Here is a 23,404-nt window from a genome sequence, read left to right as displayed (position 1 = left end):
TGCCAAGGACTTCACCATGGCCCCTTGACACATCTCCAGCCAGACTTGCACTTGACATGGTGAAGAAGTGTTAGAAGCCAGCTAGTGACTTCACAGCCCAGCTCCCACTACATACTTCCCTTCAGGGAAGCTCTGTGGTTACTTTATTTTTCAACTGTATAGTAAAATCTTTATTTTAATTAGTACACAGCTATTCACATTTAAGTCAGAAAGAAAAAGTATTGCTTTGTGGTAATAAATATTCATGTGACAAAGCCTGCAAAGTGGTTTATTCTCACAAATTACTGCTGGAATCAGTCCTTCAAACTCAGTACCTAAGTGGCTGCTTTGCAGATTCTTCTCCACTGCTCTGGCAGGCGTCATCTTCACTACAACTTTATAAGCAAGTCTTCTGTGCGGGGCTGTCTGGGCTACGCGAGGGCTGTGAACTGCCTCACCGTCTTCTCGCTTTCTCGCTTCAGTTCTTCAATGTGGGCATCCAGGCGCTCTAGAATATGGTGAGACCTCAGCTCCTCCTCTGCTAGGAACTTGGTAGCTATTGATCCCAGAGGAGAGACGGGCAGCGAGCACTGGGAGAGGGACAAATCGTGACAAGTGTTAGGAAGCAGGGAAGAAGGCCTTGACATTAGTTGTGATATTTTCTGCCTAGCAAGTTAAAGGGTGAATTTTTCCTCTGAAGAGATATTTTCATCTTAATGCCAAGGGGGAAAAAAAGGTAAGTTCTGAAAACATTGCACCACAGATCTCTTTCTTTCTGATCCAAGCAGTGTCCATGAAGTGTGAAACAGGTATAGAAAAGGTCATCACTAGTCTGAGAGTATCTCAGCTCGAATTGAATGCCTGTCTGCGACCTAGAGAAGAACACAGCCAATGCCTGCTATTTCAAAACCCTGAATGTTACTCTCACTTTAAAGCACTGAAAACCTACAGAAAACAAATTAAATGCCAGTTAAAAATCAATATTTTTTCCTTTCTTAAAACTCCACTCTTTGATCTGCAACTCTTGGTTTCTAGTGATGTTTCAGATCTTGAAGGTAATACAGAAAATCGAGCACATGCGGCTCACCCTCGTTTACTGTCACATTGTGAAGTCACCTTAAATGCTGAGTTGGCACAAATCCCTGCCTCCAGGGGAAATAAACACACACAGTATAGACATACATACAGCCTGGGATATTCTCTTGTCTCCACTAGACAAAAGAAAAATGAATTTCTGATGGGAGAAATTACTTTCCCAAGGCTCCCACACTAACTGGTGCTGGAATTGAGGTTCAGGGTGCTACCCGCCATCATCATGTGACCACTGAGATGGGAATGCACAACAAGGCCACCTTTGCTACCTCCGTTAGGAACGTGGAAGTCAGCTCTCCTGCTCTGTGGATGTCCACACATGGGCACAGCAGGCCAACAGGAAAGTTCAGTGGGCAGGCAAACAGGCAATTGTTGACTAGGCAGAATCAACTGTATTGGCCCAGTAGAGAGATACTACCAAATACCCGGGTACTTCTGAAGGAAAGCACACGATGCTCACATTAATGGGAAAGAGTGACATCTGTGAAAATTGCAACATCACAGGTCAGGGAAGGTTAGCTGCCAGACTTAGGAAGAACATTACTTTCCAGGCTGTTATTTTTTTTTTTAAACAATGTTTAAGTATAATGGGCATTTTTTTTTGAAAACTAAAGAAAAATCTTTCCAGGGAATTTCTGACACATTTCTAAAGACAAACCAACAAACAAACACCAGGGCATAGTGGTACATGCCTTTAATCCCAGCACTCAGGAGGCAGAGACAGGCAGAATTCTGAGTTCGAGGCCAGCCTGGTCTACATAGTGACTTCCAGCACAGCCAGAATTACATAGTAAGACCCTGTCTCAAAGAAAAGGGAGGGAAAAAAAACTAACTAAGGTTACTTAACTTTCTCAAGGATGCAACCACAGTTGTCAACAGGCCCAACACAAGTACTTCCCTACAGAGGGCAAAGAACAGTAGAGCCTAGCGGTGGGATGAGGGGCCAGCACAGGGTCAACGACAGTCTCTGCAACCAGGGCTATCACAGGAACCCACAGCAAGCTCTGCACACCTGACAGGCACCGCCCTCGACGCCCTGCCTCAAGCCCCTTCCCAACAGGCCCACTCTTCCTTCCTCACCATCCATGCTATGGGACTTCCCCAGTATCCAGAAACAGTCCCTGAGTCAGTAACCTCAGCACAGTCAGCCCTCTCTAGGAAAGCCAGGCAGGAAGGTACAGCCAACGTCAACGAATACCTATACTCATATTGTAAAGATCACAGAACTGGAGTTTGAAGTCATCTTGGTTGAATGTACCTTCATAAGTAAAACTGCATGCTGGAAGTGTGTGAAATAATATAGGGTACTGACTGGGACCCAGTAAGAAAAAAAATCACCCTCCTTACTAAAAATAAAGATAAAGATCAGAAAGTTTTCATACCGAAGATACAACCTCCTCCTGGTCATTCATACAGTCAGACAGACTGTCAGAAAAGTTGGCATCATTTATATCTAGCACTGAAGGCAAAGAGTGGGCGTGACACAGAAAGTTGGAAGGTAGAGAGACGATGGAGCTGTCAGGGCTGATGTGAGAACTCAAGGGGCTGGAGCCCCTGGCCATGGGGTCTATGCTATCCAACATCTGTCCTGGAGGCGAGTGGTGACCTGTTTTGAACTGCTCAGTCTTTAGTCCATCATGTCTGTGCTGGCCATAGGTTGGTCTGGATAGCAGATTAGAGAACAAAATAAATAAAAATTGTAGCAACTTTTCTTCCCAATAAATGCTCAAAGAAGCATGTTTATCTGAACGTTAGGAGGCTAAGCAGCAAGGCTCTATTGCTTAGAAATGAACAGTCTGCTTGGGACAAGTGTTCCCCACTCACTCAGGCTCTGCTCTCATGTTTCCACCACAGCAGATGCCAGACACACCACTGAGACTCTGATGAGGGCCAGGGCAGCCCCACGCCCAGAGAAAGCATGTAATGTCACAGTGGCTGAGAGTGGGGCTGGGGGCACCAACAAAGGCTTCTGGTAGGAAAACATACAAGCTACATAGAACAAACTGAAGCCAGGTGGCTTCTCATTGAATGAACCTTTCTTAAGGGAATGACTTAAAATTAATTGATCAAAAATACAATGGATGCTTTTGATAAAAAGCCACGTTTTAATTCTTAAGAAACAGGTTGGATAGCCATGGTAGGAGGCAGCAAAAAAGGCTCTGGGGACAAGCTGGTGTTTACACCTACATCCAGGGTGCACAGAGCAGAAGCTGTGATGAAACAAGGGCAGAGCCACCTGAGCCGCATGCACGCACTGTAGTCGGAATTAAACCCGCGCCTGTGAGGACGGCACTTCTCTAAGCCAGGTCTCCTCACAGCAGAAAACCACACTGTAACACACACACTTCAAGGAGGCTTTTAAGAAACTTTACTTAAACTCTGCGTTCGTGGACTCGGCTGCTCTGCTGTGTGCTGGTTTAAAGATCCTGCCATCTTTTTTTTTGCACACTTGAGTAGCATGCTCCAGCTGAGATTTGGTGCTCATCAAATCTTTCTGTAGTTGTTGATTTTCAGATACTAATTTATTTAATGCCTCAACATAGTTCTCCTGAAGGTCTGCTAGGGAAATCTCTTTCGCCTGATAAAAAAAGAATACTAGAATCACTCGTGTGTTGGGGAGTAATTATCATCAATCTACAGTGGTGCTGGCTGGAGCATTTTCTGTTTTACTTTTAACAAGTCTATGGCTTTACTTAGAGAAAGTAAAGATTTGTCTTAAGCCTCTTAAGATGAACATAGAAAAGGTATCAGGAAGGGAGAAAGTTACAGGCAGGATGGCTTCCTCCTGTACATGGACATCCAAGGGACAGAACCAGAACAGAGGGAAGCTTCAAGAATCAGAGACAGGGAAATCAAGAATATGATAGCCATGTCTCTTCTTAGAGAAAAATGAGGGGCCCTCTCCCCGCTCTACCCCTACCCCACACAGAGTACCTGCGGAAGGAAATCAAGTAAACATGAGGTTCTAAAGAGAACTGTGGCCAAAAGGGTTATTAGTAGCCTTTAAATAAATACCTTCTCATCTTAAACACCTACTTTTATATAAAGTTAGCAACACAAACGCAGGACTCAAGTGTATGACAGAAACTCCTACCGTGAACTGGTTTTAGTTCTGTGACCATACACCTCATTTCTTGATAATACAGCTCTACTTTTTTTCCCCAATGATACATTTTAATTAGCATTCTACAAAATTATGGTTGGAGAGATGGCTTAGTGGTTAAAAGCACTGATTGCTCTTCTGGAGAACCCAGGTTCAAGTCCCAGCAGCCATATGGCAGCTCACAACTGTCCATAACCCCAGGATCTAACACTCTCACACAGACTACATACAGACAAAACACCAATGCACATAAAATAAAAATAAATTGTTAAATTATGGTGATCTTCAGTTTAACTTATTTCATTTTCTATAAAGAAAAACTGAAAGTAAGCTGGTCAATAGAGTTCTGATAAACATAACTCACCTGCCAAAGTCACAAAGGTATAAATACACCTGTAAACTAGGATTACAGATCTCTCAGTAGCCGCCCATGTTTCACAGTATCTCAGAGAAGTGTATTTGCAGCTACACTGTCAGCTACCACCCATCTTTGTAGTTGTAGGACACGTGGCTACACCGTCGACTACTGCCCACCTTTGTAGTTGTAGGACACAGAGCTACACCATCAATCACTACCCATCTTTGTAGATGTAGGACATGGGCTACACTGTCAACTACTACCCACCCATCTTTAAAATGGCCAATACTAATCAGAACTGCTGCTTTCATTAAGATAATTAATTTGAAAAATTACTCCTTCCTAGGTGGTAACATGAAAAAAGCACATCCTAATAATTATGTTTTGATAATTTGTACAGATATTATTAACACTGTATAAAACTCTGAAACCAGAAAAAGCTAAAACGGGCAGGACTTTTACGACTTAGATGTCTAAAATCATTAAACCAGAGTTTTTTAACCTATGAGTCATGACCCCTTTGGCAAACCTCTATCTCTATTTACATTATGATTCATAACAATAGCAAAATTACAGTTATGAAGTAGCAACAAAAACAATGTTATAACTGGGGTCACCACAACATGAGGAGCTATATTAAAGGGTTGAAGCATTAGAAAGGTTGAAAACCACTGCACATACCTAAAAAGAGGTAACACTTGTCTTTTCCATGCATCTTTCTGAAGTCTCCAAAAGTTACTACTTTATTAACGATTGCTCCAGGTACATGGGTGGGAAGGTAGCATGGCAACTGGGTAGCAGGCATGTACTGAGCAGGTAAAGAAGGGTCAGTGTTCCCATCAGGGTTCAGAAGTTCAGCTCCTCAGAACTCTGGGCACAGTCTGGCTTTAACATTCCTGGAAGTTCAGTTCTCAGTATGAACAGGGACCCGCTGCACCATATAAGGGTCTCTAAGTCTAATACGGCCAAATGGCACGTCTAAAGGACTCTGTAGTGTAAATCAGATTACTTCATGAATTACTCCTCACTCGGTATTAGCTTTATCAGGGCATGCAAAGTCCTTTCTTGTCTCTACTCTCACTCATGTTCCTATCTGCTCATCTGTTTACTCACTCACCACTAACCCATTCATTTATTGTCTATCCACCCAGTCATTAAGCCAGCCTCTGGTTAGCCAAGTGTCCCCCAACCCAGGCTCTCTCCATCTTTTACCTCCTTTATAAAATGCTTAGCTATGGTATTGAGAAGATGGTTCAATTGGTAAAGTACCTGCCATGCAAGAGGATCAGAGCTCAGAGCTACACCACTCACGTAAATGCTGACCAAGTGGACATGGTGGACTGCCTGGAATCCTAGGACTTAGAAAGAGCACACAAGATCTCTGGAGCAAGCTGGCTAGCCAGCCCAGTTGGCAAGTTTGGGCTGTAAGTGAGAGACCTTGCCTCAGTGCATAAAGTGGGAAGGAAGTCAGCCTGTATCAGCTTCTAACTTCCATAAACACATGCACGCATGCACACAAGCTCCCACCACACACACAAAAATGAAAACAAATTAAAAAGTTTAAATGTTTGGTCACCTCTAGCTTTTTCTCATGCATACGAATTTGTGCTTTTAAAAAAATTCTTTCATTATAATATTAAAGGGATGTGAAGTGGCAGCAAAGTTGAATGAATATTTCCATCTGCTGTCTTAAATGACAGCATATCCTTTAAGTAATCACAAATCAACCATTTAAGTAACCAGTTTATTTCACAATAGCTGCTGTGTCCATTTCTGAACTCCTACAAGATGGGTTCTCTGGGGATGTAAATGGCTGAGGACACTGAAGAGCATGACAACTAACATCACAGATGTAAATACCCAGGTCAACTTGGGGCCGCATGTATCAACAAAGCCTAATGTCCATGGCTCAACTGTCCCGAAGGCAATATCGATGTGCATGGGGAAAGCCCATTCTCCAAAAACTGCCACCAAAGGCATATATTAGCTTTTTAAATCACTGTCAAGCCTGTTGGCAAGAAATATTCTTGTTTTTAAACATTTTTGTTATTAGGGAAGTTGAACAGCTTCCTGTGCTCACTTGAATTCAAATTTCTATGAAATATCTACTTAGTTCTTTGCCCTTTTCCTACTGGATCTCTTTCCTCTTATCTTTGTAGGATATTCTTATTTGTTGGCACTTTATATAGCCTGTGTCGTGTCTGCTTATAGATTACTTCTCCTTGTCTACTCGTTTGGTTTTTCCTTCTTTTGAAATACTACAGATATGAATCCAAGCCTTGTGCTAGGCAAGCGTTCTCCTCCAAGCTACATACACCCCCAGCCCTTCTGTTGCTACTTTGGTTCTGAGATAGGGTCTTGCTCAGTTTGGCCTTGAACTCTTGGACCTCCTGCCTCAGTCTCCCAAGGAGCTGGGATTATAAGCATGAGCTGCCATACCTGCTTCTATTATTAGTCTTTTTAAATGAAGTCTTTTGCCATCCAGAAATTTTACACTTTGATGTTGTAAAATCCTCAATGGCTTCATGATGCTTAGAGAATCTTAACCCATCTGAAACATTATAAAAACAGTCCCCATTTTTCTAGTTGAAATAAAGTGTTCTTCTAGCCTTTTGCACTTTCTTCCGTCTCAGCCTCCATGACTGAAACTGCAACTACCTGGGAGCAAATAGGGAGCCTGGAGTGACTATGCATCTTTTTGGAGGCAGACTACTCCCTGGAAGTTCAGACATTTGACCTACACCAAAAAAAGATGGGTCAGAATAGATGTATCATTTTATAAATCATAAGAATTTTGTAATAAAGTGTCTAAAGAACATCACTCTGTAAGCCAATCCTGTTCTGATTTCACAGTAGCTTATATATATATTTCTCATGTTCTCTACTAAATTACTGTAATGTCTTTAGAGTCGAGAATTTGATTATTCATCCTGTGTTCAATCTAGCACTTACTAAATATTTTAGAATATTTGAGTAAATGAATTATGTCTCATAGAGATATAAAAAAATAAATTACTTGAAAGATGATATGCTTTATAATACACAGTGAGCACAATAACAGTACTAACCCAGCACCCAACATCCATGTCGTACCACAGCCAACACTGTGCTGACCCCTGTGCAGATACTCTACTTGCTGAGAACACAGACTGCATATGCATCTTATCACACACGGCAACCATATCTTATTGCTACAGCAGAAATGTCCTCTGGCAGTAGTATGCCTGACTTCATTTGAGACTGTCCCACTAGTTTAATTCTAACTCCTTTTAACATCAATATTAACAAAGCCACTTTTAGCAGCTTCAAAAGCACAAAGCCTGAGTATCTATGTGTGTACCTCATGCAGGCCCAGTTCCAGCTTCATTACTGTTTCAGAAAGACGGCGATTCTCTAACTTGAAAGAGTCTAGCTGACTCAGAATCTCCTGAAAAAGGAAATGGGGGGGGGGGGGGGACAGAGGGAACATAAATCAAACATATCTTACAAAGCTTTTCCATAGATAACTTTTACTAGTATAGTCTAGTCTATATTCTCCATGCATATAAACTCTTAAAAACCTATGTACATATGGTATATGTGTGTGTGTGTGTGTGTGTGTGTGTGTGTGTGTTGCATGCACATGAGAACACAAGTGTGCCTGCCATGTATGTATACAGAAAGCAGAGCCAGCAAGCTCCCAGACCCCACCTGTTTCTGGCCGGCCCTCCATCCCCCTGTACTAGGGTCACAGAACAGAGCATGTAGCCATGCCTGGCTTTTATGTAGGTTCTGGGAGTCCGAATGCAGGTCCCCATGCTCGCAGAACAAGGGCTTTTACCACTGAGCATCTCCCAGGCCTCACACATACTTCTAAAAGAATGTGTCAAATATGTTAGCCGGTGAACCAGCACGCGTGTGATTAAATGTCACACTCAATGATGAAGTTTCAGGTCAGGGGAAGGCCCTTAGCTACACCCTGCTTCCACCTCTGATCTACCTTCCACTTCCAACACCATGTGAGCTACACTTTCATAAAACGCTCATTTGTTTTTGGCACTCACCCTGCTGAGACTTTCTGCTTGACTATCTCTATGAAAAGATTCCTGCCTTCTTTCTCTGTCTTCTTCCTCAGCAGAAGCTGTCTGTGGTACTTCCTCACTGCTACTTCTTTGAAGCTCCATCCCACTATTTGTTTCACCCAAACCGAGACATGTCCTAAGTGTGATCCAAGTCACTCCTGTGCATACTCGGTTGCCTTTTCACTAGAGTCTCTCTATCTGGGGAGAAAGGGGGTGATTTCACAGCTAAATGACTAGCCCTTGAATTTCAGGCTTTCTGTGGAGTTTACTAACCAATTTTTCCATATAAAAGTTGAGGTTTTATCTGAAATCGAATGTGTCACACAATAGCTTCCCTATCGTAAGCATCTTCCAAGAAATGCAGCACCCTCCCCAACTATTTTCTGTCTCATTACCGAGTATTACTCAGCTGCCTGAGCTTAATTTCTCAGCAACAGCTTCTTCCACTGTCTCCTCTGTTACCCTAGTCCAATAAGACACGAAAGCCAGCCAACTGTGCAGCCCATTATCTTCAGAACACGCCCATTTCCTCTATGGCTACTGTCCACTGCTCAGGCCACCCACATCTTGTAATCATGCAGCTCTTCCATTTTACTCACTCTCCACTTGCAGGCCTTCCCTCTAGATCTGCCACGCCTCGCTGTGCTCCCACTACCTTGCCCACATTTTCCTTGTCTGTATCCCAGCTGACCGCCCCCCAACCTTTACTACAGTGTTTGCTAACCAGCCCAAAGCAGGTGTCTACTTAAAGTTCACTGAAGTGAATGTGGGAGTTAGTCCTTGAATAAATTCACTGTTTGAAAACCAGCAGGCACACATCAAGGGGAGGGCTTCAAATGGACTTTACCTTATGTTCTAAGGCCTTTTCTTCTGCCTTCTGCTTCTCAGCCTTCAGCTGCTTTTCCATGTCTGAGGAAGAACACTTGGCAGAAGCAATTGTGATATCTCGCTGATGTAATTCCCGAGTTAGCTGGGAGATTTCCAGCTTCATTCCTTCCAGTGCAGAACTATAGGTTTGGTCAGCTTGCAAAATCTGTTCCTTCAACTACAGAGAGGCACAAAAGAAAACACCAGGAGTTCAGACGAAGTACTTAGAATGCAGGCATGTGATAGTGCACAGCAGGAATTCTAGCACTCAGGAGGCAGAGCCAGAGACAGGAAGACCCCAAGATTGAGACCAGCCTGCTCTTGCCAGTCATTTCTAGGCCAGACTGAGCTGCACAAGAAGACCCCATCTCAACAAACAAAGTTATGGTACAGCATGTCCTAGCATGCACAAGGCTCCAGAAAAACAGAGTCTTTAGAGAGAAAGGCACATGGCTAATGGCTGCCAAGTAAGGTGTGTCACTTCTTCAGTGGTATTGTCACTGGTAAACTGCTCCAGTAAATAACCCCACAAGTATTCATGTCAGCAACCCTAACTCATTTAGTAGCCTAAAAGAAAACAAAGTGAGAGTAGGAGGGAGGTTAGGTGGGAAAGGGACATCAGCAGGAGTAGAGGACATCAGCGGGTAATGGAGGTGAATATGATAGCAATACATAGTACATATGTATAGAACTGACAAATAAATGTTTAAAATGTACATTATGTAACAAAGAAAATATACAAAACATTAATAAAGCTAATGTTTATCTTATTTCAAGGCATGAAATTTTTCCCAGATTAAATATACAGAAAATCAGCAATTTACCAACTTATATAACTATTCTAAAGGTGCGGTGGTTAAACTCAAAATAATGTATTAGATCTCAGAGGAGCACTGGGTTACTCAAACACAGAGAATCAATGTCAATGTCAAAGTCCATGTCCAGTGTACATAGACTTTCATTCTTTTTACAGCCACAAACTGAAATTTGTTTGTTTGTTTATTTATCTGGTTTTCTGTCTCACAGAAGATAAATAACAGAAAGAAAAGAGGGAGAAAGGAGCAAAAGCCTTTGAGGAAGATGGCTCAGTCTATAACATGCCTGCAGCAGGAGCATAATGACCTTGCTAGATCCCTAGCACTCATGTAAAATTCACCTTGGGAGTTTGTATACACGGGAGAGAGGGAGCGTGGACACAGTCAATCCTGGAGCTCACTGGCCAGGCAGGTTCATCAACCAGTAGCGGAAGCTCCTGAGAAACCCTGTTTCAAAGTGGGGGGAGAGGGGTGGGGGCATGGGGAAAGATAACAATAGGCAGGCACCTAATGTTTACTTCTGGGCTCTCTACACACACATATGGTATATGTATACATGCATACACACATCCACATATAGGAACTAGTAATAATCAAGAAGTAATGAAAAACACAAATTAAGCCAAGTATACTGACAGGCACCTCTAATTTCAATATTTAGAATTCAAAGGCCAGAGGATCGTGAGTTTGAGACCAACCTGGGCTACAAAACAAGATCAAGCCTCAAATAACAGGTAAATAAATGTCAATAAAAAGGACAGTCAGAGTCCTAAAGTTGTTTTTTGGTTTGTTTGTTGTATTGTTTTGTTTTTAAGATTTATTTATTTATGTTGTAGACAATGCTCTGCCTGCATGTACACCTGAATGCCAGAAGAGGGCATCAGATTACGTTATAGATGGTTACAAGCCACCATGTGGTTGCTGAGAATTGAACTCAGGGCCTCTGGAAGAGCAGTCCTTAACCTCTGAGCCATCTCTCCAGCCCCAAGAGCACTAAAGGTTATTTTTGGCATTTTGATACAATCTAGTATAGCCCACACTACCCCTGAATCCTGTGTCTTTGCCTCCCAAGTGCTAGGATTGCAGTATACCAGCACACCTGAAGACAGGACCCTTTAATTAAAAAGCTCTGAATAACTCAACATCTAGTAAGGACACTAAATACTTCATAGCACAGAGAAAATATACATTTATCTTTACCCAATGAATAAATATTAAATGATAAGTCACATATCTTTTTATAAGCAACAATATGATTTGTTTAAAATAAAGCTTTAAAGTTCAAAGTGAACACATTTCAATTACATTTTTAACTGCTGACTTATGATTTCATCCATATAGACAATGTACTTTGGTTATATCCCCAGCATCCTCTTATCCCCTCCTTCTCCCACTGAGCGGCTGCTTCCCACAGCCTCTACCCAGCGCACACCTGGTGCTCTTCCACTGACATCACACAGCCTCCTGAACAGACTTCTCTTACTGATCACCTCCCACCCCACCCCTCGGTCCACAAATACATCCAGCTTTGTGACCCCAGGCACACAGGGTTTCACCTTTTTTATCTCTGTCCTGTACTCATTGTTATGCCCTTCCATTCTCTTCAGCTCTTCGTATTTTTCCATCAGTTCTTGGCTCAGCTGTTTACATGTTGCACTCACAGATTCCAAACTATATGGCAGAAAAACAACCACAAGTAAGTAAAATTCCTGAAATCCATAAGATGGATTATCTAAATGTACCTTCTTGATGCCCAAGACACATCCTAGTAATATCTTAAACTTCATACCCTGTATTAAAAGACACTACCAATTCCACTATCGCCAATGCAGCAAACCCATCCTAAAACGTTGAGATGGTTTTGACTTTTGTGTTTACCTCTCTACTTCTTTCCCCTGGTTTAAACTCCACTAGTTACCGATTTATAAAGACACCAGCAACTTTACTAATGGTTTTGCTTTAGCTGTATGAGAGAGGAAAAGCCACCAGAACTGTCACAACAGGCTCAAATCCTGTCACCCTTGGTGATACACATGCCATAATATACAAAGCCACAAGAATGGGCTGGGGAAATGGCTCAGCAGTTAAGAGCACTGTCTGCTCTTTCAGAGGTCCTGAGTTCAATTTCCAACAACTACATGGTGGCTCACAACCATCTATACTTGGATCTGATGCCCTCTTCTGGCATGCAGGTGTACATGCAGATAGAGCACTCATAGAATGTAAAATAAATAAATATTGGGGAAAATAAAAACAAAAACAGGGGCTGGAGAGATGGATCAGCGGCTAAGAGAACTGTCTGCTCTTCCAGAGGTCATGAGTTCAATCCCCTGCAACCACATGGTGCCTCACACCCATCTATAATGTGATCTGATGTCCTCCTCTGCCTGAGATATACATGCAAGCAGAGCGCTGTATACATAATAAATAAATAAATAAGTAAATAAATCTTAAAAAAAAAAAAAGAAAAAACCCACAAGAATTAAAGTATGCCCAACTCATTCTTACTCAAGAGCCCATCCTTCTGAGGTATAAGAGCCAGAGGCAACATGCCTCTCATTGCACTGCTCCTGTCCCACAGGATCTTTTTGTTCCTAACTGCTAAGCTTTGCTGTCTACCATGTGCCAGGCTCCACACCTGCTTCCTGTGTCAACACAATCCTCCTTTCAGCACAAAGCACCTCCTTCCCCTACCCCTTGGTGGCCAATACCTTCTCATGAACTAAATCAACATTTATCTAATTACAGTCACCCCAGTCCTCATTCCCCTAATCACCTTATATAATTAATTTTCAATGTTTATAACTTGAAGGTAATTTTTTTCTAGAATTTTCTACTTTAAATTCCTCAAGTCCTTTAACATGAATATTTTATCTCTGAAATGGAAAATTCTATGATTAAAATATTTTACTTCTTACTCCTGCCAAACTTAGTCATTAGCTCTTAACCCCTACAGCACATGCTTCTAGACTGTTCTACAAAAGCTTGGTACTGTATTGTTTCATAAACATAGCCAACTTGCCAGATAAGTTATCAATCAAAACTATCATCTTTGGGGACTGAAGACATGGATCAGCAGTTTAAGAACCCTGGTTTCTCTTCCAGAGCTTCAGTTCCCAGCACCCACAGAGCAGCTCATAACCATCTCTTATTCCAGTTCTCAGATGCCAGAGGAATCTGAAATCCTTACACAGACATACATGCAAGTAAAACAACAATGCACATGAAGTAAAAATACATATATCATCTTTGTAGTGCAACAGCACAAAAACATCTATTAGACTCTCCCTTTCCTGTTTTAGGTGCAATACAAACTGAACACCACAAATCGTTTAAGACGATTCTTTTGTCCACCTGATTTTTCAAAGAAAAAGATTTACGGCATTATTACTGAAAACTGTTATTTATCCATTCTAATTTGTTTTCAGAAATTCTAAAATTTGTACTTATTTAGTATTTAGCATGATTACAATGTGCTAAGCACTGAGGCTAACAGAGGAGTAAAATCATAGACCACACTGTGCTAGCCACACATGGGGAAAGTGGGGCCTGAAGGGGCTGAGGTGTTCTGTATACACTGAAGGTCAAATCCATAGGGACAGTTCTGAACCGGACAAGACAGTGAAGATTATCAGAAGCCTGATCAGGAGGGAAAATATTATAATTAAAAACATAATTTTTGTTCAATATCAACAGACTCATAAGCTTTATTTAGCCCAGTATGGTGGGTGGAACATGCCTTTAATCCCAGCAATTGGAAGGCAGAGGCAGGTTGATCTCTGAGTTCAAGGCCACTATAAACTACAGAAGAGAGTTCTAGGACAGCCAAGGCTACACAGGGAAAACCTGTCTCAAAAACAGCAGCAGCAGCAGCATAATAGTAAGCTTTGACTCAGCATACACATACACCTTAATCTAATCATGATTGCCTCGGGTACTCTAAAAGGTCTAAAGCCGAAGGGTGTGCAGAGAAAGCACACAGAATAGTAGCACTCTCCAAAAACAGCAATGTGAAAACAAAAGGATGTAATGCATAAAGACAATCTAAAAAGTGTCAAATGGCATTTCTTCTTGTTCTCTGTTGGCCTAAAGGCTAATAGTTTATATAAATATTTTATCTTTTGCACACACAAATTAGTAAACAAGCAATTATGACAATTGAGTTTAAAAGAAAATATCAAACTCTTCTCAGTAAAATTTACAAATATGATAAACAAAACGAAGTTTGTAAGCATGGCCAAAATAAGCATTCCCTGCCACACCATGCTGTGTAGGATGCTATGCTACACTGTACCATGCTGTGCTGCACTATGCCGCCTATGGTACGCTATGCTGTGCTTTATACTATACACCAAATACTGTGCCATTAGTTAGCATCAATTCACAGCCAAGAAAATCTAAATCATACTATCAAACAACATGTGCCCACTGTGTCCGCTCCAAGAACAGTTTCAGTGAGGCAGTTGCGAGGAAAGGGGCTGAGCTGAAGGGGCCTAACAGGGTAAAGGGTGAAGTAAGGACAGTCAGAATACACAAATCCTCAAGATATTGGTTTTGAAGAACAGAGAAAAAAAGAGTATTCTGATGGAGTGAAAGGTTTAAAGGGGTTTAACTGTCTTCAGCACGGAAGAGATCACAGAACACTTTCTGACCATATAAGCCATCTTGAAGAAAGCCCAAGAGAGGAATCGTGGCAGGACAAGTCAGTGGCAGACCTCTCAGCAGACAGAGGCACAGGTGCAGGCCGACTGGCAGACAGACAGGACACTCTTTATGTATTTTTCAGAGAACTAGGAATGCTAGAGAGAAAAAAACAACTTTATTTTCCACGACTGTGTTATTTTACTGAGTCAATATGAAGATCAAAGTTCACCCGAACAACATGAAGTTTTAAGCGTGTAGCTAATTATCTACCTGCCTTCAAGCCGAGTCACCTCTGCCTGCAGCAATTCTTCACTGGTGTGGCTGAAGTCCAAGCGGGGGAGCACGTTATCCAAGCCTCCCTGCCCTTGAGAGGTGTACTTCCTTTCCAACTTACAGTCTTCCAGAGGCCTGAAGAAGACAGGAGAAAAAGGGAACAGCTCTTTCTCTCTTATCCTGGCAAAAAAAAACAATGCAAAGTCAGCCTGTTGTCCCAACTGTTCTTTTAATTAAGCTCCTTGGAACACTTCAGTTTGTAGTCTGCTTTGTGGGAAAAGGAAAAAATAAAATACCAGGAGAACAATCCAGGGTCAGCAGCAATTGAATCTACTAGGATTTGGCATGTTTTTCAAGGGGAAAAGCCACATAAAATAGCAAAACTACTTTGTTGAAACTTGATTTCTTGCATCAAAGAAACTGAAAAGTTACAAGACAGTCTGGCAAGAATAGAAGCTTGTCTGACTTAAACAGAAGGAAGCTCGTTTATTATTTTTTACTATAAACCTGCCTTAGCAATAATGGATATATAAAAATACACCCAGGGCTAGGGATTTACAGTTTATCTGGTAGGGAGCTCCTGTGGCACACATGAAGCCCTGAGGCTGGGTGTAGGCACACACGCTGGCAATCCCAGTGCTTGATAGGTAAAGGCAGGAGGACCAGGAGCTCAGGGTCATCCTCAATGGCAGAGTCACTTTGAAGGTTGCCTGGGATACACAAGATCATATCTCAAAACACAGTAACAACAACAATGTAATAAATCAGTTCTCAAAAGGCCTAACTCAGTGACAGGTGTTCCTCACCATGCCCAGTCTCCTAAGGCAGGGAGGCTCTCCAGGATTCATGAGGAGAAAATATGGAGCTTCTAACTTCATGATCCTCAGACTCTTCAAGACTCAAATGAAAAGGAGACAAAACCATCCATGCAAATTTTATGATAATAAAAATCTAACTCATAAATTAAAACTGAGTAAGACAAGATGATCAAACACAAAAATGAAAATATCAATATTAAAATCCACATTCAATTCCAAGCCTTCAAATGGACCTGCAGAATAATATTTAGGGTTCAAACAGACCTTGTGCTGTCTACTGAGAGCTGAGTGTCAACTGCCTTTAATTTTGTTTGCAGTCTCTCCTTCTGCATTTTTGCCTCAAGGATGAAGCTGTCTTGAGACTGAAGACTTGCCTTCAACTCTTTCTGTTCTTCCTGCAGAGCCTGCAAAACACTCAAGAAAAAAGTCAGGTATCATTACAACTTCTCTTTAGCTCTCTCTTTTTCCTGCAGAGCCTGCAAAATTCTCCAGAAAAAGAGTCAGATAGCATTACCATGTTTCTATTTCACGAGAAAAGCAACCAGGGAGGCTGACTGTACGTTTTATGAGAAAGACCGAATTAATACAGCTATCAAGAGCTGAGCCATCAGCCTCAACCCACAGAGGAAGCTGAACACTCTGGGAGCTAGTTCTAAGTCAGTCAGTGTCTCTTAAAACACTTACACGGTTCCCTAATCCACTAATCCTAACACACACCTCTAGTAGCTTTTCAGAGTCCCTCAGTTTCTCCTCCTTTTGCCGCTGCTCCTGCAGGATGGTCATGTTAGTTCCGATCAGGTCGTTGACCCTCATGTTAAGGCGCTCTATTTCCAGCTCATTGGCACAGATGGTGTCCTTTGCCCGATCCAGCTTACTGCTCAGGTGCTGGATTTCTGACTGGCTGGACAGTTCCACAGACTCTAATTTCTGTTTCCGGTTGGCCAGTTGAGCCTAGAAACACAGGATATTAATACCAAAAAGAGAAATGGTAAAAGTATAATCAATAATTTTATTCAATGAGGAAAGAAAAGATTCACTCATAGGAAGGATTGGTTCTAGTATCAGTTTTTGGACGTTTCCTAGCTGACAGATTTAAGCACATACAGCACATCTGAAATCAGTTCCTTTCGGCAGCAGTACCTACTGAAGTCTGTTCAAATAAAACCACTGCAGCAATGGCCTCAGGACCTGACCTTATGCTCTGCATGCCACCTGACGTGCTTCTGCCTTCCCACACTCTGGTTTTCTCAAGTTTTAGTGCAGTGTCCAGACTGGTTTTCATCTATACATTCAAAATGGACATAAATCATGTATAAAGGTAAATTTCCTTTATTTTAAACATCCCTTAAGGAAAAGGCGGACAATTTTATTTAGAAATTCAAACAGAAACATCTCTGTGAAAGCCATCTGCTACCAATTTAAAGCTTCTATTGTATATAGTACCGGACCAAACTCTCATACTTTATATTGTGGTGACACAAAGTAGCTGCTAGAAAAGGGAAGGGGAAGGCACAAGACACAGACAAATAATTTTGTGGAAAGAAGAGCTCAAGGCCTCAGGGTAGAGGCAATTGTTTTGTTTTGTTTTCAGCAGACCCCAGAACGGTGTGTTATAGAACACTCAGCACAGGTTTAACGCTAACTGCTACTCATGCAATTGTCTCCAGACTTTCAGAAACAATCTACCTTCTTCTTCCCCAAAGGAAACCTCATACAGAACCCTCTGCAGAATAAGTAAACGCAGACTGGCTGAGGGTAAGAAGGAGAAAGGGGCTGTGGTCCTTTGCTGAGCCTCAGCTCATCCCATCCCTAACCTGTCCTCCAGCCCTGGAGCTCTTAGAGCTCCACTGGAAACCTCGGCACAAATGAGCACTCGGGACCGACAAAACATAATGGGAAATCTCAATACTGTGGTCACTCTGTGACGCTGTGGTCTGAAAGCAAATTCAGTGCTGGAGCTTTAGTGGCGGTAAGCAACAGTGTAACCAGTTAGTCTACAGTTGTTACTTTAGAATTAGGGTCTCAGTTTTGAAAATCAACAGTCTTCTTTCATTGATCTACTTTTTCACACATGTAAAAAGATGGTGTCTTCATTAACTAGAAATGATACCCCAGGCTGTACTGTCCACTGTGACAGTCTACTTAAAAAAGGCTCTAATGCAGCGGGGTGTCGATTTAGTTTTTTAAAAGAGTATTAAATTTGAACTGATAATATTTTGACACACTGGGTTAAAAATATATATACTATTAAAATTAGTTTTACATTTCTTTTAACTGTTTTAATCTAACTACAAAAGATGGTAAATTGTACAACTCACATATTCCTTCAGAGGCACTAATCTCATAAGTACCTCTTCCAATCCTAAACAAGTCAGAAAAATCACAGAAACACCTCCTAAATTATCATTACTCCTAACCAGCTGGCTTCAGATGCATTTAAAGGTAAATATTATTTGAAATCTTATCTTTTCATGTACGAACTACCTCAAGAAACCAGAAATTTCCCTTATCTGCTAAGTATTCAGCATTGTTTCACAGAATAAAAGGTGGAGTTATGTCAACTACACAAATGACAGTGAAAGTAACAAAACCGTTAAGAAGGCATTTACCTTAGGGAGACAGAAAGCACTTCAAGTCAAAGTGCACTGGGCAGTAGACAGAGCAGGTCAGAGGTGCACACTGAGCTCAGTCAGGGCTTTGTAGGCACTTCAGGCTGCTGCCTACAGGGATGCTGTGGCCTGCATGGACTCATCTGGAGGTGGCCCTGATGGGGAGACAGGTAAGGGCCTGTGGCTACAATGACTAGGCCTTTATACTAGGAGTCCCTGGACAATCAAAGCCCTTGCTGCTTCCAATTATGCTGTTCTTAACCAATCTCCCTGTCTGTAACAATGGTTTCCTTGAAGATCCAAAACTACTTTAAAAAAAAAAGAAAAAGAAAAAGAAAGAAAAGAAAGGATGTTCTCATTTTTCTAAAATGAGCATGGAATATATAACTTTAATAGCTGAGTAGAAAAATTCAAGTAAATCCACGACTCAGAGAGCGTGAAGCTATTTTTCCATTTTATTTTTAGATGTTAAAGAGATTAAAGTTTTTTCAATTTTTTTCTCCTAAGATTTGCCCAATATCCCCGATTTTCTGCTAATCCACGTATCAACTAAATGTGATGAGCTCATCTGGATTCTGCCTCAAATAGCCAACTGTTAAAGGGCAGTTTTCAGACAACTGGAGAAAACTGCAGGCTGAATACTAAATTATACTGCTATTGCTTATCATATTGGTGCTATCCTGTCATACGATAGGAGTTTTAAGTCCTTACCTATCTGAAATGAGATGATGTCTATGATTTTCTTTGTAACATTTTAATAGCAAAAAATAAAGAGCAAAAATGTACCCAGTTTTAGTTTTCCAAGATCAAGAGCATGGGCTGCTCTTCCGGAGGACCTGGGTTCAGTTCCCAGCACCCACACTGTAGCTCACAAGGATTTGTAACTCCGGTTCCAGGAACCCAATGCCCTGTTCTGTGGCACTGTACAACAGCAGCTACACATACATACATCCAGGCAAAACACCCAAACACATAAATAAAAGAAAATAAATGTCTTCTGAATGTCATGTCCTTCTTTAAAACAAAAAAAGAAAAACTTCCAACCCTGATAAACTGCACATGGAAAGCCAGGTCTGGATGGCATGGGAGTTTGCTCACTGGCACAGTGCTTGCCAACCATGAGTGAGGCCCTGGTTTCAATACCACACTGAAAAGAAAATTAGACACAATTCCTGTTATAAATTTTGAATGCTCATTCACACACAAGATTGGCAAGATGATGACAACTATTAACACTCGGTAATGGGCACACAGAGATTTAATTAAATGTTCAGTAAAGATAATCATACAGCATTGACTGACACAAACTGAGTCACAGGAAGCTTTAATTCTTATTTAGCTTGCCAAAGAAGAACTAGAAATGCATTTGTAAGTAATATTTTTAACTAATCGGATAGCTTTATTTTAAATAAAGCTATGAGAAGAATGATTCAAATACCCTTAGTAGGCATAACACATGTCAGCTCTTTAAAGGTATCTTCCTCTAGCTCTAGTTGAATGAATGGGAAATAAAAACTCCATTTTCACTAACAAGAAAGTTTAAATTATATAGAATTAATCACAATAGTAATTTGATAGCAGTGAGTTAAAAATATATAATCAACAAACAACATGAATAAAATGAGGATTGAAAAAGCAAAAACTCAATTTGTTCTTTCCCAGTCTAACGGCTGTAATTAGAATAGAGCAGTGTCACAGCCTTTAAGAACAAGAAGCTTCTCAATCAGGTTAAACCCTCATCACTAACCCACCCTCTCCCCAAAGAGGGCTCCACTGTCCCACTTTGGCTAGTAGCTTCTTGCAGATGACAAAACGCCTTCATTCTGTGGGGTTTAGGACCCTCCTTCAAAGTCTCAGTGGAGAGTCTCATAGCAAAAACATTCACAATGCTGTACCAGACAGCTGGTATTTTAGGGGGGCAAAGAAGATGCCAATGCTTAAAACAGCAAATAAAATCAAGGCTTAAAAGAAAAACAAACAAACACCTTCTTCTAGCTCTCTACCCAGTCTGTTCAGGTACTCTAGAAGCTGAGATAACTACCAGTGTGGACAGATGGTTATACAACAAATAACATGCACATCTGATAAGCATCCAACAGATAATAGAGGACAGCTATAGATACTCACCCCCTCTCTCTGGTCATTCCTTTTTGTGCTCTTGATTTTAAAGGAAAAAGGTGAAGGAGCTGGCTATGACCCAAGAAGACATGTCCTAAATTCAGTGTCTATTTAGTTTTTGCTGACATCATTAGTTTTGGGGGTTTTGGAGGAGGTGGTTTTTTTTCGAGAGAGGGTTTCTCTGTGTAGCCTTCGCTGTCCTGGACTCACTTTTTAGACCAGGCTGGCCTTGAACTCATACCTGCCTCTGCCTCCCAAGTGCTGGGATTACAGGCGTGCGCCACCACTGCCTGCCCAGTGACATCATTAGTTTTTAAAGTTCCTACCACTATAGTGAAAAAGGATTTCTATAGCCTCAAAGACTTTACTTTCCACTATGACATATGCCAGTGCAGTGAGACTCTTCCCAGTCAAACTATCTGAGCTCTCTGGTTGAGGCACCTTGGCTGAAGTACTCAAGCTGTCATGGAGACAAACAAAGCACAAACAGAAGTAGAGCCAGAAAAACAGAAGCAGAACTAAATGGAAAAGGAGACAGTAGGCGGGGTGGGAGGGTGTTAGCACACAAAGGTTAGCAGAGAGAATCCAAGAAAGACACTGGCGTCCATCAGAAGGTGCATGGTCAGATTCAATCAAATCCCAACTGTTAGAGGGCTTAAGCCTACCTGGATTATCTCTGACTGTTCAGCCAGAGCCTTCCTCTGTGCTTCGAGAGAAGATACCTGTTGCTGATAAATCAACCTCTGCTTCTCCCAGTCCAAAGACTTCTGTCGGAACTCCTGGGGAGGCAATCAGGGGACTTAATACCTAAGTGCTTCCTGGGTTGTTTCACAGCCTCCTACTCCCTGGGTACAGTAGTTCCCTTCTCCTCAGCAGGAGCCCCATTACTCACTTAGCTGACTGAGCTGCAGAGGAATACTGATGTCTGCTTAAACTGTGCCTCTGGATGTCTGTCTTCCTAAAGTTAACACTCTAATGGTGAGGAGGAAGAAACAGACCCACGACAGTGGACTCAGGAGCATCTTCACAGATCTGCTGCCACTCAAGGGCTGTTACCACTTCATATTATTCAGAAAAGTGATGCTAAAATAATAGTATTTCCTTTACCATCTAAATTGCTGACATCCAGACTCAGGAGCTGAACAGATTCAAACAGATTTCCAAATCAATACCTCAGTAGCCCAATTCTCACTTCATATTCTGCTAATAACAGTATTTTTGAGTATTTTTGATAGTCAATTTTTTATTATCTCAAAGAAGAATTGCAAAAGCTTGAATAACATGGAAAACATGCACTACATTTTAACAGGTGTTCATAACCTGGAGCCAAGTAATCCAAAAGTAATGGTTGATCAACAGCAATTTCAAATTGTATGCCATGAAAATGAGCCCAACATTTCTCAAAATAAAGCAAAGCAAAGGGAAAAGATCCTTAATCTTTCCCTCTGTGTCCTCCAGAGACCTTCAGCTGTAGATTGCTCCTTAGATTAATTATTGTAAGTCTGCTTTCTGCTATTCCATTCATTCACAGTCTGTCTATATGACATTCTATCACATGTGCTAGTACTGATTTAGGAATAGTAATTAATAAAAATAAACTGAAACCCAGCCCATTCAACTACAGGGTGGCAGACATGGCATGCACACTAAAATGAATGAATAAGAATGTTCAATGAAATCAAATGACATAAGCAAACTTTTGAAGGAATTCAAAAAGGATGCAAACAACCAGACAAATGAAATAGGGAAGTCAGTACAGGATTGAAAGCAGAATTCAATAGAGTCAGAAATACTGAAAAAATTTTCAAACAGAAATTTTGTAAATAAAAATCTCATTGAGTCAAATAAAAACTCATTGAAAAGCCTCTGCAACAGATAACTTGGAAACAGAGGTTCAGGCCGGAAGACAAGGTCGATGAATTAGAACGTTCACACAATGATAAAGATAAAAAGAAAGTATGAAGGGAATATACAAGAGCCACAGGACACCATTAAAAGATCAACTCTAAGTAAGGACTGGCAAGATGACTGAGTATGTAAACAATGCTTGCCAGATAAGCATATAGTCCAGCGCTCACTAGAAAATGCTGGGCATGGCAGCACACACTTGAAACCCCAGTGCTAAGGAAGTATTAACAGAAGAATCCTTAGGCTTACAAGCCAGCCAGGCCAGCTGAATCAGTGAGAGCACTAGGTTCAGTGAGAGATTCTGTCTCAAAAAGTAAGGTAGAGAGTAACTGACAGTGACCTCTAGCTCTCCCCCCTCCCTGCACATGCACATATACACATGCATGCTCATACACATGTGCATGTACATATACACAAAAATCAAATCTATGACTCATTGACACAGAAGAGGGAGAAGCTCAAGATAAAGGGGCAGAGAATACATTCAACACAGCCACAACTGAAAATTCCCCCAATACGGGAACAGAGCCATCAAGATACAAAAAAAAAAAAAAAAAAAAAATTGTAAATATCAAGATCAGGAAAAAACCTTCCCACATCATATTATAGTTAAAACACTAAATATACAAAACAAAGAATACCAAGGCTGAGAGAGGTACCAACACAAAGGTAAACCCAACAGAATAAAAAATGTCTCAAGAAAAACCTAAAAGCCAAGAAGATAGGGAACAATGTAATTCAAGCTCTGAAAGGTGACAC

At 41.3% G+C, this 23,404-nt stretch overlaps 1 protein-coding gene across 13 annotated transcripts in view; it reads right to left on the bottom strand.

The window, feature by feature from the left end:
• Positions 1 to 249: 249 nt before the first annotated feature.
• CEP63 (centrosomal protein 63) overlaps positions 250 to 23,404 on the bottom strand; it is a 43,947-nt gene continuing 20,792 nt past the window's right edge. For 5 of the 13 annotated variants that reach the window (XM_084751721.1, XM_084751724.1, XM_084751714.1 and 2 more), the window contains 10 exons: positions 21,403 to 21,516; positions 16,728 to 16,961; positions 16,275 to 16,414; positions 15,190 to 15,372; positions 11,832 to 11,946; positions 9,441 to 9,638; positions 7,873 to 7,959; positions 3,444 to 3,649; positions 2,454 to 2,733; positions 250 to 569 (listed from right to left, as the gene is read on the bottom strand). In XM_084751721.1, coding sequence (XP_084607847.1) covers positions 411 to 569; positions 2,454 to 2,733; positions 3,444 to 3,649; positions 7,873 to 7,959; positions 9,441 to 9,638; positions 11,832 to 11,946; positions 15,190 to 15,372; positions 16,275 to 16,414; positions 16,728 to 16,961; positions 21,403 to 21,516 — 1,716 coding nt within the window. In that variant the 3' untranslated portion in view covers positions 250 to 410. Of the gene's footprint in view, positions 570 to 2,453; positions 2,734 to 3,443; positions 3,650 to 5,460; positions 7,270 to 7,872; positions 7,960 to 9,440; positions 9,639 to 11,831; positions 11,947 to 14,927; positions 15,066 to 15,189; positions 15,373 to 16,274; positions 16,425 to 16,727; positions 16,962 to 21,402; positions 21,517 to 23,404 lie in introns of those variants that run through there. The other 8 variants (XM_084751719.1, XM_084751720.1, XM_084751717.1 and 5 more) reach the window with 8 other exon arrangements.

Source organism: Acomys minous, assembly GCF_964271855.1.
Source record: "Acomys minous genome assembly, chromosome: 13".
Lineage (NCBI taxonomy): Eukaryota > Metazoa > Chordata > Mammalia > Rodentia > Muridae > Acomys > Acomys minous.
This window is presented reverse-complemented; position numbering and strand designations above follow the sequence as displayed.